The sequence below is a fragment of the Pristiophorus japonicus genome, chromosome 15, assembly GCF_044704955.1.
Source record: "Pristiophorus japonicus isolate sPriJap1 chromosome 15, sPriJap1.hap1, whole genome shotgun sequence".
Lineage (NCBI taxonomy): Eukaryota > Metazoa > Chordata > Chondrichthyes > Pristiophoridae > Pristiophorus > Pristiophorus japonicus.
In genome coordinates this window covers 116,060,958-116,081,792 of record NC_091991.1, presented here as the reverse complement: position 1 = coordinate 116,081,792, position 20,835 = coordinate 116,060,958, and the positions used below count along the sequence as shown (strand labels likewise).

General features: G+C 47.5%; 2 protein-coding genes across 4 annotated transcripts in view; both read left to right on the top strand.

The window, feature by feature from the left end:
- The window catches only part of ccnf (cyclin F), a 49,717-nt gene extending 44,965 nt beyond the window's left edge, over positions 1-4,752 (top strand). Inside the window, exons 17-18 of one of the 2 annotated variants that reach the window (XM_070900876.1) lie at positions 2,105-2,248; positions 4,355-4,752. In XM_070900876.1, the coding sequence (XP_070756977.1) occupies positions 2,105-2,248; positions 4,355-4,365 (155 nt within the window). In that variant the 3' untranslated portion in view covers positions 4,366-4,752. Of the gene's footprint in view, positions 1-2,104 lie in introns of both variants that reach the window. The other variant, XM_070900875.1, reaches the window with a different exon arrangement.
- Positions 4,753-9,028: 4,276 nt separating this feature from the next.
- The window catches only part of abca3b (ATP-binding cassette, sub-family A (ABC1), member 3b), a 188,672-nt gene continuing 176,865 nt past the window's right edge, over positions 9,029-20,835 (top strand). Inside the window, exon 1 of one of the 2 annotated variants that reach the window (XM_070900873.1) lies at positions 9,029-9,103. The gene's annotated coding sequence lies outside the window, so the exon portion shown is untranslated. Of the gene's footprint in view, positions 9,104-9,307; positions 9,397-20,835 lie in introns of those variants that run through there. The other variant, XM_070900874.1, reaches the window with a different exon arrangement.

The window sequence follows — 20,835 nt, the reverse complement described above, 5'->3', positions numbered from 1 at the left end:
AGTAAATGTTGGTCCCTTAGAAACTGGGGAACAGGGAAATGGCAGAGACTTTGAACAAATATTTTGTATCGGTCTTCACGGTAGAAGACACTCAAAACATCCCAATAGTGGATAATCAAGGTGCTATAGGGAGGGAGGATCTTAATACTATCACTATCACTAAAGAAGTACTTGGTAAAATAATGGGACTAAAGACGGACAAGTCCCCTGGACTTGATGGCTTGCATCCTCGGGTATTAAAAGAAATGGCTATAGAGAAGTGGATGCATTGGTTGTAATCTACCAAAATTCCCTGGATTCTGGGGAGGTCCCAGCAGATTGGAAAACCGCAAATGTGAATAATCAAGGGGCTATTTTTTTTTTAAAAAGGAGGGAGACACAAAACAGGAAACTATAGACCAGTTAGCCTAACATCTGTCGTTGGGAAAGTGCTGGAGTCCATTACTAAGGAAGCAGTAGCAGGACATTTGGAAAAGCATGATTCAATCAAGCAGAACCAACATGGTTTTATGAAAGTGAAATCATGTTTGACAAATTTGTTGGAGATCTTTGAGGATAGAAAGAGCAGGATGGATCAGGGGGAACCAGTGGATGTAGTGTATTTGGATATCCAAAAGGCATTTGATAAGGTGCCACATAAAAGGTTACTGCACAAGATAAAAGTTCACACGGTTGGGGTTAATAGAATGGGTAGAGGATTGGCTAACTAACAGAAAACAGAGTTGGAATAAATGGGTCATTTTCCGGTTGGTAAACAGTAACTAATGCAGCAATCAGTGTTGGGTCCTCAACTATTTACAATCTATATTAATGACTTGGATGAAGGAACGGAATGTAATGTAGCCAAATTTGCTGCTGATACAAAGATGAGTGGGAAAGCAAATTGTGAGGGGACACAAGAAATCTGCGAAGGGATATAGACAGGCTAAGTGAGTGGGCAAAAATTTGGCAGATGGACTATAATGTGGGAAAATGTGAGGTTATCCACTTTGGCAGAAAAAAAATAGAAAAGCAATTTATAATTTAAATGGAGAAAAAGTGCTAAAGTACAGAGGGACCTATGGGTCCTTGTGCACAAAACAGTTAGTATGCAGGTACAGCAAGAAATCAGGAAGGCAAATGGAATGTTGGCTTTTATTGCAAGGAGGATAGCGTATAAAAGCAGAAGTCCTGCTACAACTGTACAGGGTATTGGTGAGGCCACACCTGTAGTACTGCATACAGTTTTGGTCTCCGTATGTAAGGAAGGATATACTTGCATTGGAGGCTGTTCTGAGAAGATTCACTTGGTTGATTCTGGAGATGAGGGGATTGACTTATGAAGATAAGTTGAGTAGGTTGGGCCTGTACTCATTGGAGTTCAGAAGAATGAGAGGTGATCTTATTGAAATGTATAAGATAATGAGGGGACTCGACAAGGTGGATGCAGAGAGGATATTTCCACTCATAGGGGAAACTAAAACTAGGGGTCATAGTCTCCGAATAAGGGGCCACCCATTTAAAACTGATGAATTTCTTTTCAGGGTTGTATATCTGTGGAATTCTCTGCCCCAGAGAACTGTGGAGGCTGGATCATTGAATATATTTAAGACGGAGATACAGATTTTTGATAAGAGTTATGGGAAATGGGCAGGGAAGTGGAGCGAAGTCCATGATCGGATCAGCCATGATCTTATTGAATGGCGGAGCATGCTCGAGGGATCAAATGGCCTACACCTGCTCCTATTTCTTATGTTCTTGATGTCTGGAGGAATGCTCACTGCTCAATTGTGTTTTGAGCAAGAATGTTTGACTTCTTTTCTCCCCCACCCCCTCCGAATGTGTAAAATATTGACGGTGGTGCAGAATACTGCAAGGCACTGTTATTCCAGAGCACCTGGGCCTGCCCTTCAGGAGCTGAAGGTTGAGAATGTAGAGGGGGTGGTGGGTGAGGGGAGAGGAGTGACACCGGTTAAAATAAAATAATTAAATAAATTCCATGTGGCCTAATTACTGCTCTGTTGAACTTGAGATGCGAGGCCTACAGTTGAGGCATTTTGTTTAAAGCAGTTATCAGCTATATCTAAAGTCTGACTGAAAACCATGAAAATATTTTGTGTTGCAGTTAGTGGTATCGGTGAAGTTGAGGATGTTGCTGCTGTAAGTGGGAATTGTGAACACTGTGAAGATACAAGTGAAGAGAGTGAAGAAGACAGATTGATGGATGATCATTTCCTGCCAGGGTCATGGAGACTTCCTAAAGCAAAAAGTGAGGCTTATTTTAACACCAGTGAATCTGCTGCACTGTGTGCTTTCAGAGAGCCTTGTGGGGAGCTCAGCTCAGGATACTCGTCTGTGACCAGTGATAGCCCCTCATCAACAAACACTAGAGAACCATTACCTTCTACCTCAAGGCTGTCTCCTACAATAGACCTCATAAAAACAATGCCTTCATCTTGCAGCACAGAAAACTTGCTTTTGGTTCATGAACTTGAACCTGTTGGGAGGGAGCATAGGTTGTCGCCTTCTCGTAGAAGGCCTATCAAACGCAAGAATGGAGCAGAGCATGACAAAGATGATTGGAATTTAGGTTTCTTGAGTGTTTGAAAAAACATTACTTTAAAATCTGTGAAAATAAATTGCTGTTTAATTGGAATGCATTTAATATGGGTAATAAAGCAATATTAGATCTGTATAATGTTTTAGGACTTAAGAGCAGACCAAAATTTAATGGGGAAATGCACTGTATTAAATTGCAGTTCTAAATGATAGTTCCTCTTGCCTTTGTTTTTAAATGGCCACTTGGAAGGGTGCTGGGGACAGACATTTTGTGTTTGCATTACATGGAGTTCTGGTCCAGTGGTGACACCAATGGAAATGGTGGGCAGGACTTCCCCCTGTAACAGTTGTTAATGTCACATTTGAACATGTTTATACCACTCTCTACTTGGGTTACTTCTAGCTAGTTTTACCAGTTATAACATAAAATGAGACTGAAGTAGACATCTTTCGATATGAAATTTAAGATTGTATAATTCAATACAATGCATATATATCTCCAAAATGCCCAGTCATATCAAGGTTACTACTTAAGTAATGGCCAGAAGGCCCAAAACACTGAACAAATCAATAATCTCTATAATGCATCTTGTTTGTGTAAAGTTTAATGCTCAGTATTTTCCACTTGGCTTTAGGGGCATGGTCATAATGTACTGTTTGGGCAATTATCTGGTTTCCAAATTAGTGTATGCTTTAATTTTCAGTGACCAATATAAATTGGCTGCTTTTTCCTTGCATGCAGCTAAAATCTGCACTGACCAAAGCCTTATGTTGTGATGTCTGCCCGTTAATACTGCCATTTCTCTGTTCAAGGCACTGAAATTATATCATGGCACTTTGTTTGAAAGCCATTGCCTTTTAAAAGCAATAGACAATGTTAAGGAGACTTTTTGTCACCACTTAGTTTTTAAACACTAAGATAAACTGGAGTTAATTGTCTTTGATATTAGACCATGTTTACAGCTGTTTGACAAAACCACTTAAACTCATTTAATGGTATTAACACTTCTAACTGGATTAAATTACATTACTCCACAGTATTGGGTCTAGCAATAGATGCAAAGCAAATAGGTCTCTGTTCGTCCAGTGTCTAATTTTGCTTTGAAATGGTCAATTTAGTATTTTTGTCTCGGCTGCAATTTTTCAGTGTGAGGAAAGTAGTCTTCCATTTAGACTGGGAGAATCCATGCAACTGGTTAACAAACTGTACAGTCACATACTGGAAATTTTACTTTAAATGTGTACACCTTGATTTTAAATGGAAGCCTACTGTGCGATTTTTTTTTGTATGTGCTGAAACTATTGATAGACTTGGCAGTTAGTAAAACAAAGAATCAATGCTAAAATTAGAATTATAAAGGCAAGCTGTGAAAATGAAAACTACAGTGCAACAAATGTTTTGCAGTAAATAGTAATTCAGGGAACATCTTGCAAAAATGGAGAACATAAATTACAAACTTCAAATTAAGACTTGATGGGCAGTAGACCCTGGAAACAAGCAGGTGCGTGAAAGTGTTTTAAAACTTCATGTGATTATGTTGATTGAGCACATTTTATTTGAAATGAATTTCATTTCGGTTTACATTTTCATTGTAAATGAAATTCAGTTGTGTATTTTTGTAAAAAAGGAAAAAAATGACTGCTTTGTGATCTAAATATTTTAAAATAAGGAGTCTGGATGTGAAATGTGTACAGGTACTTGGGCATTTCAGCTTGTTCTGTTGGGAAAATCTACAAACAACATGCTTGAGGTTTTTTTAGTAAAACTAACTACAGTATCTTAAATGTTGAATGTATGCTATTTTCTAACTTCCAGATATGACTTAACAGCTATGCACCACCTCAGATTTAATGTTTCCTGTTTGCCTCCGGACTTGTTTGAGATTATTGCATATCTACTATATTGGCATTCACTGCCAGCTGTATAAACTCAATTCTCCAGACCCAGAACATTTGACTTAACTCATTTGGAACTGTCAAATTTGGGAGAGAATTCTGATGCTCGGGAAACCGATTCAAAACCTTCCAAGTGTTACTTGAATTCTATAAATTTTTATAGAACCACAATTGCCTTACTCAAAATATTTTATCGTGAGTATCTTTGTAGTACTTTATGTGAATACTTAAATGTTTGTTGCAAACACTATCCCTTTGGCTAGCCTCCATCTGTATTTAATAACTCTCAAAACTAAATGTGTAATTTTTCTTGTATGCAGTGTCATGTTAGTAAAGATACATTGGTCAAAGTGGTTAATTGAGTTGGTGTGTTTATTTTATTTCAAATGTGAATGTAATCCTTTATTAAGCAGATTCCCCACAGGTTCTGGAGCTAAGCCATTTTATTCATGTCCGAATGGAATATTTTAGTATTGAATATTTAGCTGTAATGTTATAACTCAAATATATTTGGTCATTTTGGATATGTAGATGGGCAAAAGGTATGTTTTGCATTTTCTCCTGCAAGACTGCTAAAATTAAAAAATCAATGTTATTTTGAAATTAATCTATCCAACTCAAGGGTTTATGCCAAGTTACCATTGCATTATTGTCACTTAGACATTACTATATTAAATATGAAGTAGAGTTCCTTGTGCCTCACAAACACTGCAGAGAGTTGAGCAGTCTACAGTTATATTGCTGTCACCCTGCCGAATTCCCATGAGACAAATTTATTGGAAACTGGTTTAATAGGCTCACTATCTTGTCTGGGCTGTCTCTTCCGTTCCGAGAAGATCTCCCTCATAACTTGTCGCCTCTTGTGTAGCAGAATGTCCCAAAGCACTTGAGGTGCAAATTTAAGAATAGATGTTAAGTCAAGGAAGGAGATATTGGGAGGAAACTGAGTCAGTGGTGGAAGGTGATCCTAAGTTGGCAGGACTCAAATGTTGCTTACCTCGCCACCCCTTTCCAGGGTGGGGTGAAGGGAGTTTCTATCTGGAGGTGCAACTTCAGAATGAGGAAGACTGCATAGAGTAAGTAATATCCTTTTTTAATTTTTCCCCGATGTCCACGCCACTGGGATTAAGCATGTGCAAGATGGGCACCTGGGTTACAGGCTTTAATCTGGTAACCCTGTCTCTGGCATTTGATGTAAATGGAACTGGTGGGATTTTGTCAGTTTTAAAACTTCAAGTGAAAATCTGTAGGATAGTGGCTATCTTGACAGTACTGCATACAGGCAACCCACTTCTCTAGTCTGGCCCAATTGTATTGGTGATCCATTAAATGTTTTAATCTTTACATGCAGATGCAACTATAGCAGGTGGATTCCGATAAAATGGCTGATTGCTTAATTGCCCATTTAACCCACCGCATTAATTCAGCTAACACAACTGACAATATATCCATTACTGCACATATTGGAAAATTGTACCTTCAATTGTGCAAAATCAGTGATGCCCTGCAACAGTTTTGTTTTGATGCTCGAGAGTACAGTGGTCCCTGAATAGTAACGCAGACTGAGTTAATGGACTTGCGTTGTAAACAAAATAACTCCTTATGCCTCTTAATAACTAAATCACCTATGAAGAATCATTTGAGGTCAGTTAAGTGAAACTAGCTGATTCAGTAATGCATGCTGGAATCTATCCTATGGGTTCCAAACGTTGGTTCTTCAATAAGTGTCATCGCAATTTTGTGAATACATGGACACTGGTCCATTGTTCCCTTAAGAACGCACCCTTGCTACTGAATTTGTTATAATTGAAATTCTAGTATGTTGTCTATTTGACAACAGAAATATTTTGGATGTTTCCAGATTTTGTAAAATACAACTTCATTGTTAAAACATGATTATTCATATATAGAGGTTGGCCATATCTGAAGCAATTTTGTAGTTTTTATACCCAGTAAAGGTGCACCAATACAATAATTATTCCTGTGTAATGGAGTTTGGACTGCAGAGGGAGGCAGAGATGTATAGCATGGGGCCTAGAATGGCAGAAGGCACAGCTATCAATGATGGGTGGGAGTGCATAAAAAGGCATTAATGAAATTGGCTCCTATTGATTCACAGTAAGTTGTGCAGAAGCAGAAAGTTAAAGGGACAGAGACCAGTTAAGTTGGCAAAACTGACAGGAAGTGTAAGGTCTTCTACTTTTGATCGGAGAAACACATTGGCATGTTTTCTTAACTATTTAGATAGGAACTACCTATTCGAAGTGTTTAAAATGATAAAGGGATTAGATAGTGGAGACAAACTATTTCCGCTGGTGGGGGAATCCAGACCAAGGAGGCATAAATGTAAAATTTGAGTTGGGCTGTTCAGGAGTGAAATCAGGAAGTGTTTTTTCCACTAAGGATACTGGAATCTAGAACCATTTTATCATTTTGAGGGGCGGGGCGGGGGGGGGTGTGGTCTCTGAGGGGGTTAGGTTCCCTTCTGACCAACTTGAGCGGTTCGAATCGCTCCCACTTCCTTGGGTTCTGTACTCTGGATTTATTTGGGGGGTGTGACAAAAGTGCAAAGGACACTGGTTTGGTTTGATGCAAAGAACTTTGTTTTTATTAATCAAGGTAATAATACAGGCTTATTACTCCTAGTAAGAAAATACAAGGCCAAACTTACAATCACTCTCTAATAAAGAACAATGCAAGGAAAGGTACAAGGTCAAACTTAAAATCACAAATCACTCCATAAAGAACCATGCACTACACATTCAAAGGGGGTTCACAGTAAATTATACCTCCCACCTCCCAATACCTAATTTGAGCTAGGTTAGACTCCAGGGCATGCAAGGACTATGCTTACCAACCCTTTTGATAGTTAACGGTAGATTGCAGTTGTTTTTCCCTTGATACCATGTTGACTAGTCGGTCGCTGCTGCGATGATGGTGATCTTCCTTCCTTCCTTCAGGACTTCGAGGCTGGAGAAGTTAGTTTACAACTGTTGTTGGTTTCTCTCCTTGTCATGATGACATACTCGCAGTATAGCACCTGGTGTATTATGGCATCTGAGGTAGTAGCAGCCTTGTAGCTACCAAGCAACCACCCAACCTCTGTTGAAAACAGGGGTCAGTTATACGATTTCAGTGTTCTAATCTTGCCGCCAAATCTGTTCAAAATCCTTTGTATAATTTTGGCGGGCTTGGTTCTTTGTAATATTTTGTCGGGCTCGTTAAAAGTTGATATGTCTTGGGTGGGTTGATGTTTGAAAACTGTTTCCTGATGGAAATATTAGTTTGGTAATTGCAATGCCCTTTTGTGCTTAGTCTTTTGCATACAGGCTGGATTGGGCCTCTTTGTGATGTATATGCTGAAATGGTTGTCCAGACCCATGTTGATGGGTAGCTATCTCTGGGTGATTTTGTGATAATGTCTCTTGTGGGGGAAGGATTTTCGAATACTCATTCTTCCAGACAGGTTAACTCAGTCGTCACACCCAGCAACTTGGGGTATCTACTGTACATGGTTCATGTCTCTGAGCCATACAGGAGGGCTGGTATTTCTACAGCCCTGTAGACTATAAGCTTGGTGGCAGTTTGGAGGGCCTGGTCTTCAAACACTTTTTTTTTCCTCAGGTGACCGAAGGCTGCATTGGCGCATTGGAGGCAGTGTTGGATCTTGTTGTCGCTGCCTGCTCTTGTTGATAGGAGTCTCCTGAGATATGGGAAGTGGTCCATGGTGTCCAGGGCCAGGCCGTGGGTCTTGATAACTGGGAGCAGTGCTGTGCGGTGAGGACAGGTTGGTGGAGGACCTTTGTCTTACGGATGTCTAGCGTAAGGCCCATGCTTTCGTACGCTCAATACATCGATTATGGCCTGGAGTGCGGCCTCTGTATGTGCGCATACGCAGGCTTCGTCTGTACTGTAGCTCGACGACAGAGGTTGGGGTGGTTTTCAATCTGGCCTGGTGTCCTCTTCTTAACTTGCTTTCCCACCTATCTATGTACAGGTGCAGCGTCCCAAATCTGGAACCAAGGCAGTTTCTGATTCTGCATTTTCCCAGACTTTGGAATGTCTTTCTGACATCACAAATCCGGAAACACCCGGGGGGGGGGGGTTGCTCGCCGAGAAGCTGTTCAGAGCGCTGGCCCCGTCCATCAGGTCGTCGGGTGGGGCCTAGCCGCTAAAGAGTTATTCAACCCAATATTTAGTTTGCCAGGCTGAAAATTACCCATTTATCCCAACTGTTTTCTGTTAATTAACCAATCCTCTATCCATATATTACTCCCAACCCTATGAGCAGTAACCTTTTATGTGGCACCTTAGCGAATGCCCTTCTGAAAATCCAAATATACCATATCCGCTGGTTCCCCTTTTGTGGAGGTGAGGGGTGGGAGAGTGAAGGCCGGGAGTGAGCGGACCCCGTCCTTTGTTACGTCACTGACAGCTTGAGTGACGGGACGCTTTGGCCAATGAAGAGTGGGGTGTTGATTGGCGATGCGGTGCGGGTGGGACTTCCTGTCAAGGCGACGGGTGGGTGGGTGAGGAGCCGGCCCTTTGTTGCGTCACTGACGCCTGAGTGACGGGAGTCTTTGACCTATGAAGTGAGTGCGGTGTGGGCGGGATTTCCTGTCACGGTTCAAGTCGGACGGCGGGCATTGTTGTGGTGGCAGCGAGTGAGGTGAGTGAACGAGTGAGGACAGGAGGACAGGAGGCCAGAACCGGCAGCAGCAGCGACGCCCAGCCTGGTCGCAACGGTCTGAGGCCTGTAATATATAGGGATTGTAGCAGGGGGCGTGGGGAGGGATGAAGTGGACACTTCAGCTGTGAGAAGCAGCACAGTCAGATGCCATGGTCTTCCACCTTTGGGCCCTGTCTGGGGGAGCTGGGCAGTCCTGGGTTACTAGGCACTGCCCTGTCACGGGGAGGAGGCAACAATTGGGCACGATTTAAAGCTTCAGTGTGCTGGGTGAGGTGAGGATTTCTTCCTTTTTTCCAATTGAAGGGCTGGTGATGCCACTGTTGATGGGACCTTGGTTTGTATCTCTCTTGGCTATAGGGGGGTTAAATTGTTAAGACGGGGCTCCATTTACAGGAGTTGTAGGTAGGTTGATCAATCTGCCATGTGCTATATTTCAGTTTTCTCTCTTTCCTCGACTAGACAAATACACCTTGGTTTGATTTTGGGGCACTCGTCACATTTTCATCATCATAGGCGATCCCTCAAAGGAGAATGACGTCCTTCCACATGGGTTCACAGATGTTTCAATAAAGGACCCAATATGCCAGTCCTGAAATCCAATTGAAGGGGTGGAAAATGCCTGTGCGTGGATTTTTTTAAAGTGAGGTGACCGTTGCACATCAACCACCACACGGGCTTGACTGAGCTAGGCCTTTATCCAGTGGCAACGGTTAACCAGGACGATTGGAGACCTGCTCTGCAGCACGGACCTAGTGTGCACACATATTGCAATATGGACTGACTTGTGCTGCCCCTGGGCCCCGTACACTCATTTGCCGCACATCCACCACGATCTCTCGCTGCTCCTCCAGCACAAACACTCGCCACACTTCTGCCACGATCTCTTGTCGCTCCTCTGCCACATGTGGTGTAAAATTTTACTGGCCCACTGACCACCTGTTTTGAGTAGTGCCCTCCCAGAAGCTGATGAGAATATGGTGCAACTCTAGAAGCTGAGTGAGGCTTAACTCTTGTGCTGTCTTACTGACCTCCACACCTGTTTACCTTCTTTCAGCTGGCACCTTTGATAGTGGTTCGTAATACAGTGCTGAGGGTGTTGGATGATCTCATAACTTGAGCAAAGCTTAAGTAATTCATTATTTCCCAGTTAATCCTGGTGAGATTGTTGGTATACTTCTTAAATTTGACATGTTCAATTTAATTTTAATTCTTCCAGTTTATTCAGGTATAAAAAAGTTATCTTGGAGAGTTTAGGATAATGTTAACCTGCACAGGCTGAGAGCATTGTAAGGAATCTGATCCCAAAGCCCATTATTAAAGGTTTATTTTCCTGCTAGGTGACTGTGCTAGGATCAAGGTGTGTGGTTAGCACTAAACAAACAGGAGTTCAGTGCTAGAGAATTGTCACAGACATAAGTTGTTCGAGTGACATTTTTACACTAAATTGCCGTTTAATTTTGCCGCTTAACTCTGAGGAAAGGAAATTAATACGGATACATTTAATTCAATTTTTTGTTTCGGGGCGGGGTGACCGGAGTTCAGGGCATCAGCAGAACAGGGTAAATGCTGACCAGTATTTTGTCCCATTGAATGAATGTCATAAGTCAAAGCCTGGGTCATGGAACAGGGGGAGGAGAATGGAGAAGTCCAGAATAACTCCACTGAAGCAGGCAGATGCATGCAGATTTTGAATAGGTTCCCTGGCACATGTCAAGGGCATCCCAACACTGCCCTAATCTCTCAATATTAAAACATTTTGACTTAATTGCAAATTTTCCAAGAGTATATTGTTATCAGTACATTAAATCAACCTACTGACATCATTGGACAAAGGTTTAGGGACAGCATTGAAAGATTAGTGATACAGGAGCAATCTGACTGCGGCTGATTAATTTTGATGTGTTTCGATACCAGTAATCTGTACTGTGGCAGCTTGTCTTTAATACAAGAATGTAATTACAGGTTAAAATAACATTTTTGTACACTTTAATATACGGAAGTACAAATAGTCATTGAAAATTCTTCTCGAATGCTGATTCTGAACCACTTGTTCTCTCTCCTCATAATCTCTTGCTGTATCCAATAGATCATCGAAAGTTGCTTTTTATGTAAGTTCAATACTCACACAGTTCTTTAAGCTCAACATTCGTCAGGATTCCTGAAAGGCCCACTGCTTTATGCTCTAGATTTCTTTGATGTATAACAACATTTCACTAACATAGAAACCTAATGTAAAGATCAAGCCAGCATCGAAGCACTAACCGCACTCGACCAGCTCCGTTGCGGGGGGGGGGCCACATTGTTCACATGCCTAACACAAAACTCCCAAAGCAAGCGGTCTACACGGCAAGCAAGCCCAAGGTGGGCAGAGGAAATGCCCTCCTTGATAAAATGCAACATCCCCACCGCCACCTGGGCATCCTTGGCTAAAGACTGCCCTAGGTGGAGGAGGTGCATCCGGGAGGGCGCTGAGCACCTCGAGTCTCGTCGCCGAGAGCATGCAGAAAACGGGCCCAGGCAGCGGAAGGAGTGTGCGGCAAACCAGTCCCACCCACCCTTTCCTTCAACGACTGACTGGCCCACCTGTGACAGAGACTGTAATTTCCGTATTGGACTGTTCAGTCACCTAAGAACTCACTTGTAGAGTGGAAGCAAGTCTTCCTCGATTTCGAGGGACTGCCTGTGATGAATGTAGAAACAGACATGTTGTGATGACGTTGCCCTCAATAACTTTTCTAATGGAATCAGAGCCTATCATGTGGCTTTCTGGCACAGTATCCAGCCATTTATAACAAAGACAACTTATTTTTATTCATTCATGGGATTTGTTGTCGCGGGCAAGCTGGCATTTATTGCCCATCCCTAATTGCCCTTGAGAAGGTGGTGCCTTCTTGAACCGCTGCAGTCCATGTAGTGAAGCAGCTCCCAAAGTGCTGTTGGATAGGGAGTTCCAGGATTTTGCCCCAGTAACGAAGAAGGAACTGCGATATATTTCCAAATCAGGATGGTGTGTAACTTGGAGGTGATGGTGTTCTCGTGCACCTACTGCTCTTGTCTTTTTAGGGGGTAGAGGCTGTGGGTTTTGGAGTTGCTGCCAAAATAGCCATGCCAAGTTGCTGCAGTACATCTTGTTGATGTTGCACTCTGCAGCCACGGTACGCCGGTGGTGGAGGGAGTGAATGTTTGAGGTGGTGGATAGAAAGCCGATCAAGTGGACTGCTTTGACCTGGATGGTGCAAATCTCACTGCTGTAATTTGGCCCCTTGATCTTGGACTTAACTCTACTTCTCTGCCCGCTCCCCATAACCCTCTCTTATCGTTCAAAAATCTGTCTTATCGCCACCTTAAATATATTCAATGACCCAACCTCCATAGCTCTCTGGGGTAGAGAATTGCAGATTCATGACCCTCAGAGAAGAAATTCCTCCTCTCTCTTTTATATGGGCGACCCCTTACTCTATGCCCCCTAGTTCTAGATTCCCGCAGCGAGGAGCGGTTCACTGGTCTCCCACAGTAGCAGCCTGCTGATATTAAACAAAGCTGCTCATCTCAAATTGAAATTCTGCTGAGAATGTGACCGCCCTGCCCCGAGAGAGCGCAAACATCTGGAACATTCACTCACTTAACACATTTCACAAATAGATGTACCTGGGTTCATGAGTCACTGTGCTGTCATTATGTTGATTAACGAGCAATGGGGAAGTGATGGAAGTTAAAGATTGGAGGAAACGGTACAGCAAATAATCCCCTTTTATATTGCAAAGTAATAGTGTACCTGTTGGTGAGTACTGCTGATTCTAAATGGTGACACCACGTCTGAGCAATTAGGACATTTCGAAAGCTCTGGTGTGGACGGTGGCATCGTCCGAACAGATGGGATGGAGAACCCGGGAGAAAGGAATGGAGTCCTCGCAGGAAGCGGGTGGAAAGAAGTGTAATCGATGCAGTTGAGGGAGTCACTGCAAAACCTGAGCTAGAGAAGTCCAGGGAGGGGAAGATAAGGAGACGTAGCAGGTAATGGTACGGGAGGGGAGGCAAATGGAAGCATCCTTAATCAGATTCTCCAGCTGAGGATGAGAGCAGGAACTGGCACAGATCAATGGAACAGAGAAAGAGGTGAATGTTTCACCAATTTAAAGTAACATTACCATGTAACTAATAGGACTAACGATTATTGAGCCCACCACCCAGCTGTGTCTAGCGTTATAACGCTCCATTTACATTTAAAACAAAAAGCGAAATCCTGCGGGTGCCGGAAATCTGAATTGAAAGATGCTGAAAACAGTCAGCAGGTCAGGCAGCATCTATGGAGAGAGGGTTTAGCAGTTCAGCCCGATGACCTTATATCAGAACTGACTGGCTCATCTCTCTCGCTGTCTGTCTCTCTCTCCCGCTCGCGCGCGCGCTCTTTCTCTCTCTCTCGCGCGCGCGCTCTTTCTCTCTCTCCCGCTCGCGCACGCGCTCTTTCTCTCCGGCGCGCGCGCTCTCTCTCTCTCTCTCTCTCTCTCTCCGGCGCGCTCTTTCTCTCTTTCCGACTCTCTCGCTCTCTCTCTCTCTCTCTCTCCGGCGCGCGCTATTTCTCTCTCTCTCTCTCTCCGGCGCGCGCTCTCTCTCTCTCCGGCGCGCGCGCGCTCTCTCTCTCTCTCTCCGGCGCGCGCGCGCGCTCTCTCTCTCTCCGGCGCGCGCGCGCTCTCTCTCTCTCTCTCTCTCCGGGGCATTCGCGCGCTCTCTCTCTCTCCCTCTCCGGTGCGCGCGCTCACTCTCTCTCCCTCGCTCCCGCCCTCGATCCCGCTCGCCCTCGCCCCCTCTCTCCCGCTCGCCCTCGCCCCCCCTCGCCCTCGCCCCCTCTCTCCCGCTCGCCCTCGCCCCCTCTCTCCCGCTCGCCCTCGCCTCCTCTCTCCCGCTCGCCCTCGCCCCCTCTCTCCCGCTCGCCCTCGCCCCCTCTCTCCCGCTCGCCCTCGCCCCCTCTCTCCCGCTCGCCCTCGCCCCCTCTCTCCCGCTCGCCCTCGCCCCCTCTCTCCCGCTCGCCCTCGCCCCCTCTCTCCCGCTCGCCCTCGCCCCCTCTCTCCCGCTCGCCCTCGCCCCCTCTCTCCCGCTCGCCCTCGCCCCCTCTCTCCCGCTCGCCCTCGCCCCCTCTCTCCCGCTCGCCCTCGCCCCCTCTCTCCCGCTCGCCCTCGCCCCCTCTCTCCCGCTCGCCCTCGCCCCCTCTCTCCCGCTCGCCCTCGCCCCCTCTCTCCCGCTCGCCCTCGCCCCCTCTCTCCCGCTCGCCCTCGCCCCCTCTCTCCCGCTCGCCCTCGCCCCCTCTCTCCCGCTCGCCCTCGCCCCCTCTCTCCCGCTCGCCCTCGCCCCCTCTCTCCCGCTCGCCCTCGCCCCCTCTCTCCCGCTCGCCCTCGCCCCCTCTCTCCCGCTCGCCCTCGCCCCCTCTCTCCCGCTCGCCCTCGCCCCCTCTCTCCCGCTCGCCCTCGCCCCCCCTCGCCCTCGCCCCCTCTCTCACGCTCGCCCTCGCCCCCTCTCTCCCGCTCGCCCTCGCCCCCTCTCTCCCGCTCGCCCTCGCCCCCTCTCTCCCGCTCGCCCTCGCCCCCTCTCTCCCGCTCGCCCTCGCCCCCTCTCTCCCGCTCGCCCTCGCCTCCCGTCTCCCGCTCGCCCTCGTCTCCCGCTCGCCCTCGCTCCGGCTCTCTCCCTCTCTCCCGCTCTCCCTCGCGCCCTCTCTCCCGCTCGCCCGCCCTCGACCCCGACCCCTCCCGCTCGCCCACCACCCCCGCACGCCCTCTCCCCCGCTCGCGTTCTCTCGCTCTCTCGACCCCGCTCGCGTTCTCTCGCTCTCTCGACCCCTCTCCCCCGCTCGCCCTCGACCCCTCTCTCCCCCCCTCGCCTGCTCGCCCTCGCCCCCGACCCCTCCCGCTCGCCCTCGCCCCCGCCCCCTCCCTCCCTCCCGCTCGCCCACCACCCCCGCACGCCCTCGACCCCGCTCGCGTTCTCTCGCTCTCTCGACCCCGCTCGCGTTCTCTCGCTCCCTCGACCCCGCTCGCGTTCTCTCGCTCCCTCGACCCCGCTCGCGTTCTCTCGCTCCCTCGACCCCGCTCGCGTTCTCTCGCTCCCTCGACCCCGCTCGCGTGCTCTCGCTCCCTCGACCCCGCTCGCGTGCTCTCGCTCCCTCGACCCCGCTCGCGTGCTCTCGCGCCCTCGACCCCTCGCTCCCCTTCTCCCGCTCGCCCCCCCTCTCCCGCTCGCCCCCGACCGCACGCCCTCTCCCCCGCTCGCGTTCTCTCGCTCTCTCGACCCCGCCCGCGTTCTCTCGCTCGCTGTCCCCCGCCCGCGCTCGCTGTCCCCCGCCCGCGCCCGCTCTCTCGCCGTCCCCCGCCCTCGCCCTCGCCGTCCCCCGCTCTCCTGCTCGCGTTCTTCTCTCACTCACACACTCACTCACTCACTCACTCTTTCTGTTTCTCTCTCACTCTTTCTGTTTCTCTCTCACATCGCTCTTTCTCTGTCTCTGCATCTCTCTCTTTCTCTCTTTTCTCTCACGCCCTCTCACACTTGCTCTCTCACACTCGGGGTTGTTCACGTCTGCTGATAACGCTGGTGGTACATGTAAACTGGGCTTGGCTGCTGTTGATGCCTGTCGCGAAATTCGGTGTTCATTTTTTAAGCGCGTTAAAAAATGAATGTACCGCCTGCTAATGCCATGGAAATCATGTCGTCAGTACATGTACAACGCCTCCTTGGCGCCCTTCTCGTCACATTCACTTTTGTCGTCTCACTTAATGGCTGGTGTCGATGACCCCTGAAAAAATTGGATTGCACAAGGAGAAACGAATTTGGGGCGTTATTTAAAGGGAGTTGCATCCCGGGCTCAGAGGTCTCGGTCAGAGCTGCGTTTGATGCTCGCACTGCTGTTGACACGTCAGATTCAGTACTCGTATTTCAGAGACATTGTTGGGTTTGATATCGGAAAAAGTTATGGGGACAGTGATCACACACCACGTCATCCTGCAGCGATGACTTGAAAGGTGTCGGCTGTAGGGACAGATTAGGGAGAATGTGGATCCTTCCCAGAGGAGAGGCCCTTGAAGGCGAGGCAGGAGGCTGCAGGGTTTATCCGTGCGCATTACTCTTATCACAGTTTGAAGTACATTGCTGCGTTCACCAGGTGACCGATGCGCTCTACTGCAAATGAATGGATTTCATCAAGTTCAGCATGTCCAGGGAAGACCAGGATGAGCGCACCCATAGCTTTGCCAGGATAGCGGACTTCCCCAGGGTTCAGGGAGCCATTGATTGTACGCATGTGGCATTGAGGGCTCCACTGCACAATGGAGAGTTCTTTCGGAATCGCAAGAGATTCCATTCCCGCAACGTACAGCTGGTCTGCGATCACATGCAGATGATCCTCGTCAATGCCCGCTATCCTGGCAGCTGCCTTCATCTTGCGAAACTCTTCCAGCCACCGCATGAAGTCTGTGGCTGGCTCCTGGGCGACAAAGGATATGGTGTGGCCACCTGGCTGATGACACCCCTCCGCAATCCCACTACCCCTGCCGAGCAGCGCTACAACAGCAGCCATACCACAACCCGAGATATTATTGAGCAAACTATCGGGGTTCTGAAGCAGCGTTTCCGCTGCCTTGACTCCTCTGGAGGGGCATTCCAGTACTCACCTGATAGACTCCATGATTACCGTTGTCTGCTGCATGCTGCACAATCTGGCCATTATGAGTGCCCAGCCTTTACTACCAGGGCTGGATGATCTACTTCAGGAGGAGGAGGACGATGAGGAGGAGCCTCAGCCAAGGAGGAGGCAGCATGACATTGTTGCAGCTGGAAGAGCTGCTTGTCAGAGACTCATCGCTCATCGATTCCAGTGAATGATTCTTGACATGCCCAATGGCCCAGTCTATACACCTGGGCATCAACTAAACACATTGCTACCCACCCAGCAGCCCTCCATCTTTAATAATCACTGCATAATCATGTGAACAATCCAAACTTGGTTTATTGCAAACATAAATCATGTGAGCTGAAAACAAGCACAAGGTAACAACTTCATCCCCAACACGTCAACATGCCCGCAAAACCCCTTCAAACATTCTCAGACATCCAAGTGCAACTATTGACATCAGTTCCTTTTCTAGCAAGGTAGCCATCTCTGGTGACTAGCAAACAATTGTTTCATTGTTCATCCAAGTGCAACAATTTACATGAGCTCACATTCCAACAAGTTACCCATCTCTGTTGACTATCAAGCAAGTGTTTGGTGCGTCATACAAGTGCAACTAGTTATATAAGCTCATATCTTAAGGTCAGCATTTGTGGCCACCTTCCCACAGGTCTTTATTTTGTCTTGAGCGCATTACCACCCCTTCCCTTCTCCCCCCTCCCACACCTACTGCTCCTCCACAATGGGGTCTCAGGGCCTTCAGCAAGGCTGGTAGTCAGTTGCTGACTTGGAGCCGCAGCCACACATGATAGCCTAGCAGGATGTCGCCGAGCAGCTCGGGCCCTGGAAGACCAGGCTGTGGACTGCATAACCTCAGCATGGGCGGCAGCACTCTGTTGTGGATGGGTTGCAGCGAAGGTGGAATGATGTCCTGAGAAACAACATCATGGTCCAACAAGCTGCTACTCCCCCGGGGCAGAGTATCATCATCTGCAGCAAGGTGGGTGAGGTCAGATTGCTGCCCTGTTTTGGCAAGGTTAGGTCCCCGTTGAACTGAGGGGTCTCCAGACTAGATGGCAGTGGTAAGTGCATCCGTTGAATCTATTTGCCTCTGCATTAAGAGTGACTGCGACTGCAGTACACCAGAGAGCTGACTCAGAACATCACGCACTGATGACATTTAAGTATACAGGCATACAATTGCATCGGTCTGGTACTCAGTGGCCACTGCAACGTCAGCCATAGTCCGTGGCAATCATGTCTGGGATCCCATGGTCATTGCATCCAGCATCCGTTGGTATCTACCAAGGATGGACTCGATGGGCTGCTGAGAGGCATGAGCAATAGTTGAGACAAACTCCTCCATCCTCACAGCTAGTGCATCGAGACTCTGGGGCACCCTTGCTATTACACCCAGCAGACCGCTGTGCAACTGCAGGGATTGTCATGCAACAACCTCTAGGTCGGGCTCATCATCAAAGTGCTGCTGAGCATCACTCCGGCATGCACTCACCATCCAGGCAGCTGGCTCCCGGTCTTCCCCTCCCCTGTGGCATTGCTGGAGGTCACTGGGTCCTGGAGCATCACCCACCTCTACCTCCCCAACCACCCTTTCGTCAACAGTGCTGCTGGCCCCACTCTCAGACAGCAAACCCTCGGCTCTGAGACCGTGCACCCTCCTGCCTGAGGTCGAACGAAGTGTCATCCTCCTGCTCCTCCTCCTCTTTGGCCTCGCCACCATCTGCACCCGTGAAAGACGTCCGAGAAGGCCCGGTGGATCTGATTGATCATCTGAAAGCACAAACACAGAAGAGCGGTTACCTGCATGGGAGGGAGCCAGGAACGGGAAAGGTATTCGTGAAGGCCAGTCTCATCGAAAGAGCGACACGATGATGGTGTGAGGGCCAAGTGTCCTGCAATTCTCTGCAAAGGAACTCAACGTACCGCCACTGTCCCGAGGGGAGGGGGGGGGTGATCGGCTGCACCCAACGCCATCGCACCAACTTGGACTGGCCTCACCCACTCAGCATGGATTCCGAGACACTACATTGAACAGAGAGTGCACATTGAGGTCATAGAAACATAGAAAATAGGTGCAGGAGTAGGCAAATCGGCCCTTCGAGCCTGCACCACCCATTCAATAAGATCATGGCTGATTATTCCCTCAGTACTCCTTTCCTGTTTTCTCTCCATACCCCTTGATCCCTTTAGCCGTAAGGGCCATATCTAACTCCCTCTTGACTATATCCAATGAACTGGCATCAACAACTCTCTGCGTTAGGGAATTCCACAGGTTAACAACTCTCTGAGTGAAGAAGTTTCTCCTCATCTCAGTCCTAAATGGCCGACTCCTTATCCTTAGACTGTGTCCCCTGGTTCTGGACTTCCCCAACATCGGGAACACATTCTTCCTGCATCTAACCTGTCCAGTCCCATCAGAATCTTATATGTTTCTATGAGATCCCCTCTCATACTTCTAAACTCGAGTGTATAAAGGCCCAGTCGATCCAGTCTCTCCTCATATGTCAGTCCGGCCATCTCGGGAATCGGTCTGGTGAACCTTCGCTGCACTCCCTCAATAGCAAGAATGTCCTTCCTCAGATTAGGGGACCAAAACTGAACATAATATTCCAGGTGAGGCCTCACCAAGGCCCTGTACAACTGCAGTAAGACCTCCCTGCTCCTATACTCAAATCCCCTAGCTATGAAGGGCAATATACCATTTGCCTTATTCACCGCCTGCTGTACCTGCATGCCAACTTTCAATGACTGATGATCCGTGACACCAGGACTCGTTGCACCTCCCCTTTCCCCTTTTCCTAATCTGCTGCCATTCAGATAATATTCTGCCTTCGTGTTTTTGCCCCCAAAGTGGATAACCTCACATTTATCCACATTATACTGCATCTGCCATGCATTTGCCCACTCACCTAACCTGTCTAAGTCACCCTGTAGCCTCTTAACGTCCTCCTCACAGCTCACACCGCCACCCAGTTTAGTGTCATCTGCAAACTTGGAGATATTACACTTAATTCCTTCATCTAAATCATTAATGTATATTGTAAAGAGCTGGGGTCCCAGCACTGAGCCCTGCGGCACCCCACTAGTCACTGCCTGCCATTCTGAAAAGGACCCGTTTATCCCGACTCTCTGCTTCCTGTCTGCCAACCAGTTCTCTATCCACGTCAGTACATTACCCCCAATACCATGCGCTTTAATTTTGCACACCAATCTCTTGTGTGGGACCTTGTCAAAAGCCTTTTGAAAGTCCAAATACACCACATCCACTGGTTCTCCCTTGTCCACTCTACTAGTTACAGCCTCAAAAAATTCCAGAAGATTTGTCAAGCATGATTTCCCTTTCATAAATCCATGCTGACTTGGACCGATCCGGTCACTGCTTTCCAAATGCGCTGCTATTTCATCTTTAATAATTGATTCCAACATTTTCCCCATTATTGATATCAGGCTAATCGGTCTATAATTACCCGTTTTATCTCTCCCTCCTTTTTAAAAAAAGTGGTGTTACATTAGCTACCCTCCAGTCCATAGGAACTGATCCAGAGTCGATAGACTGTTGGAAAATGATCACCAATGCATCCACTATTTCTAGGGCCACTTCCTTAAGTACTCTGGGATGCAGACTATCGGGACCTGGGGATTTATCTGCTTTCAATCCCATCAATTTCCCTAACACAATTTCCTGCCTAATAAGGATATCCTTCAGTTCCTCCTCCTCACTAGACCCTCGGACCCCTAGTACTTCTGGAAGGTTATTTGTGTCTTCCTTCATGAAGACAGAACCATAGTATTTGTTCAATTGATCTGCCATTTCTTTGTTCCCCCATTATAAATTCACCTGAATCTGACTGCAAGGGACCTACGTTTGTCTTCACTAATCTTTTTCTCTTCACATATCTATAGAAGCTTTTGCAGTCAGTTTTTATTTTCCCGGCTAACTTCCTTTCATACTCTATTTTCCCCCTCCTAATTTAACCCTTCGTCCTCCTCTGCTGAATTCTAAATTTCTCCCAGTCCTCAGGTTTGCTGCTTTTTC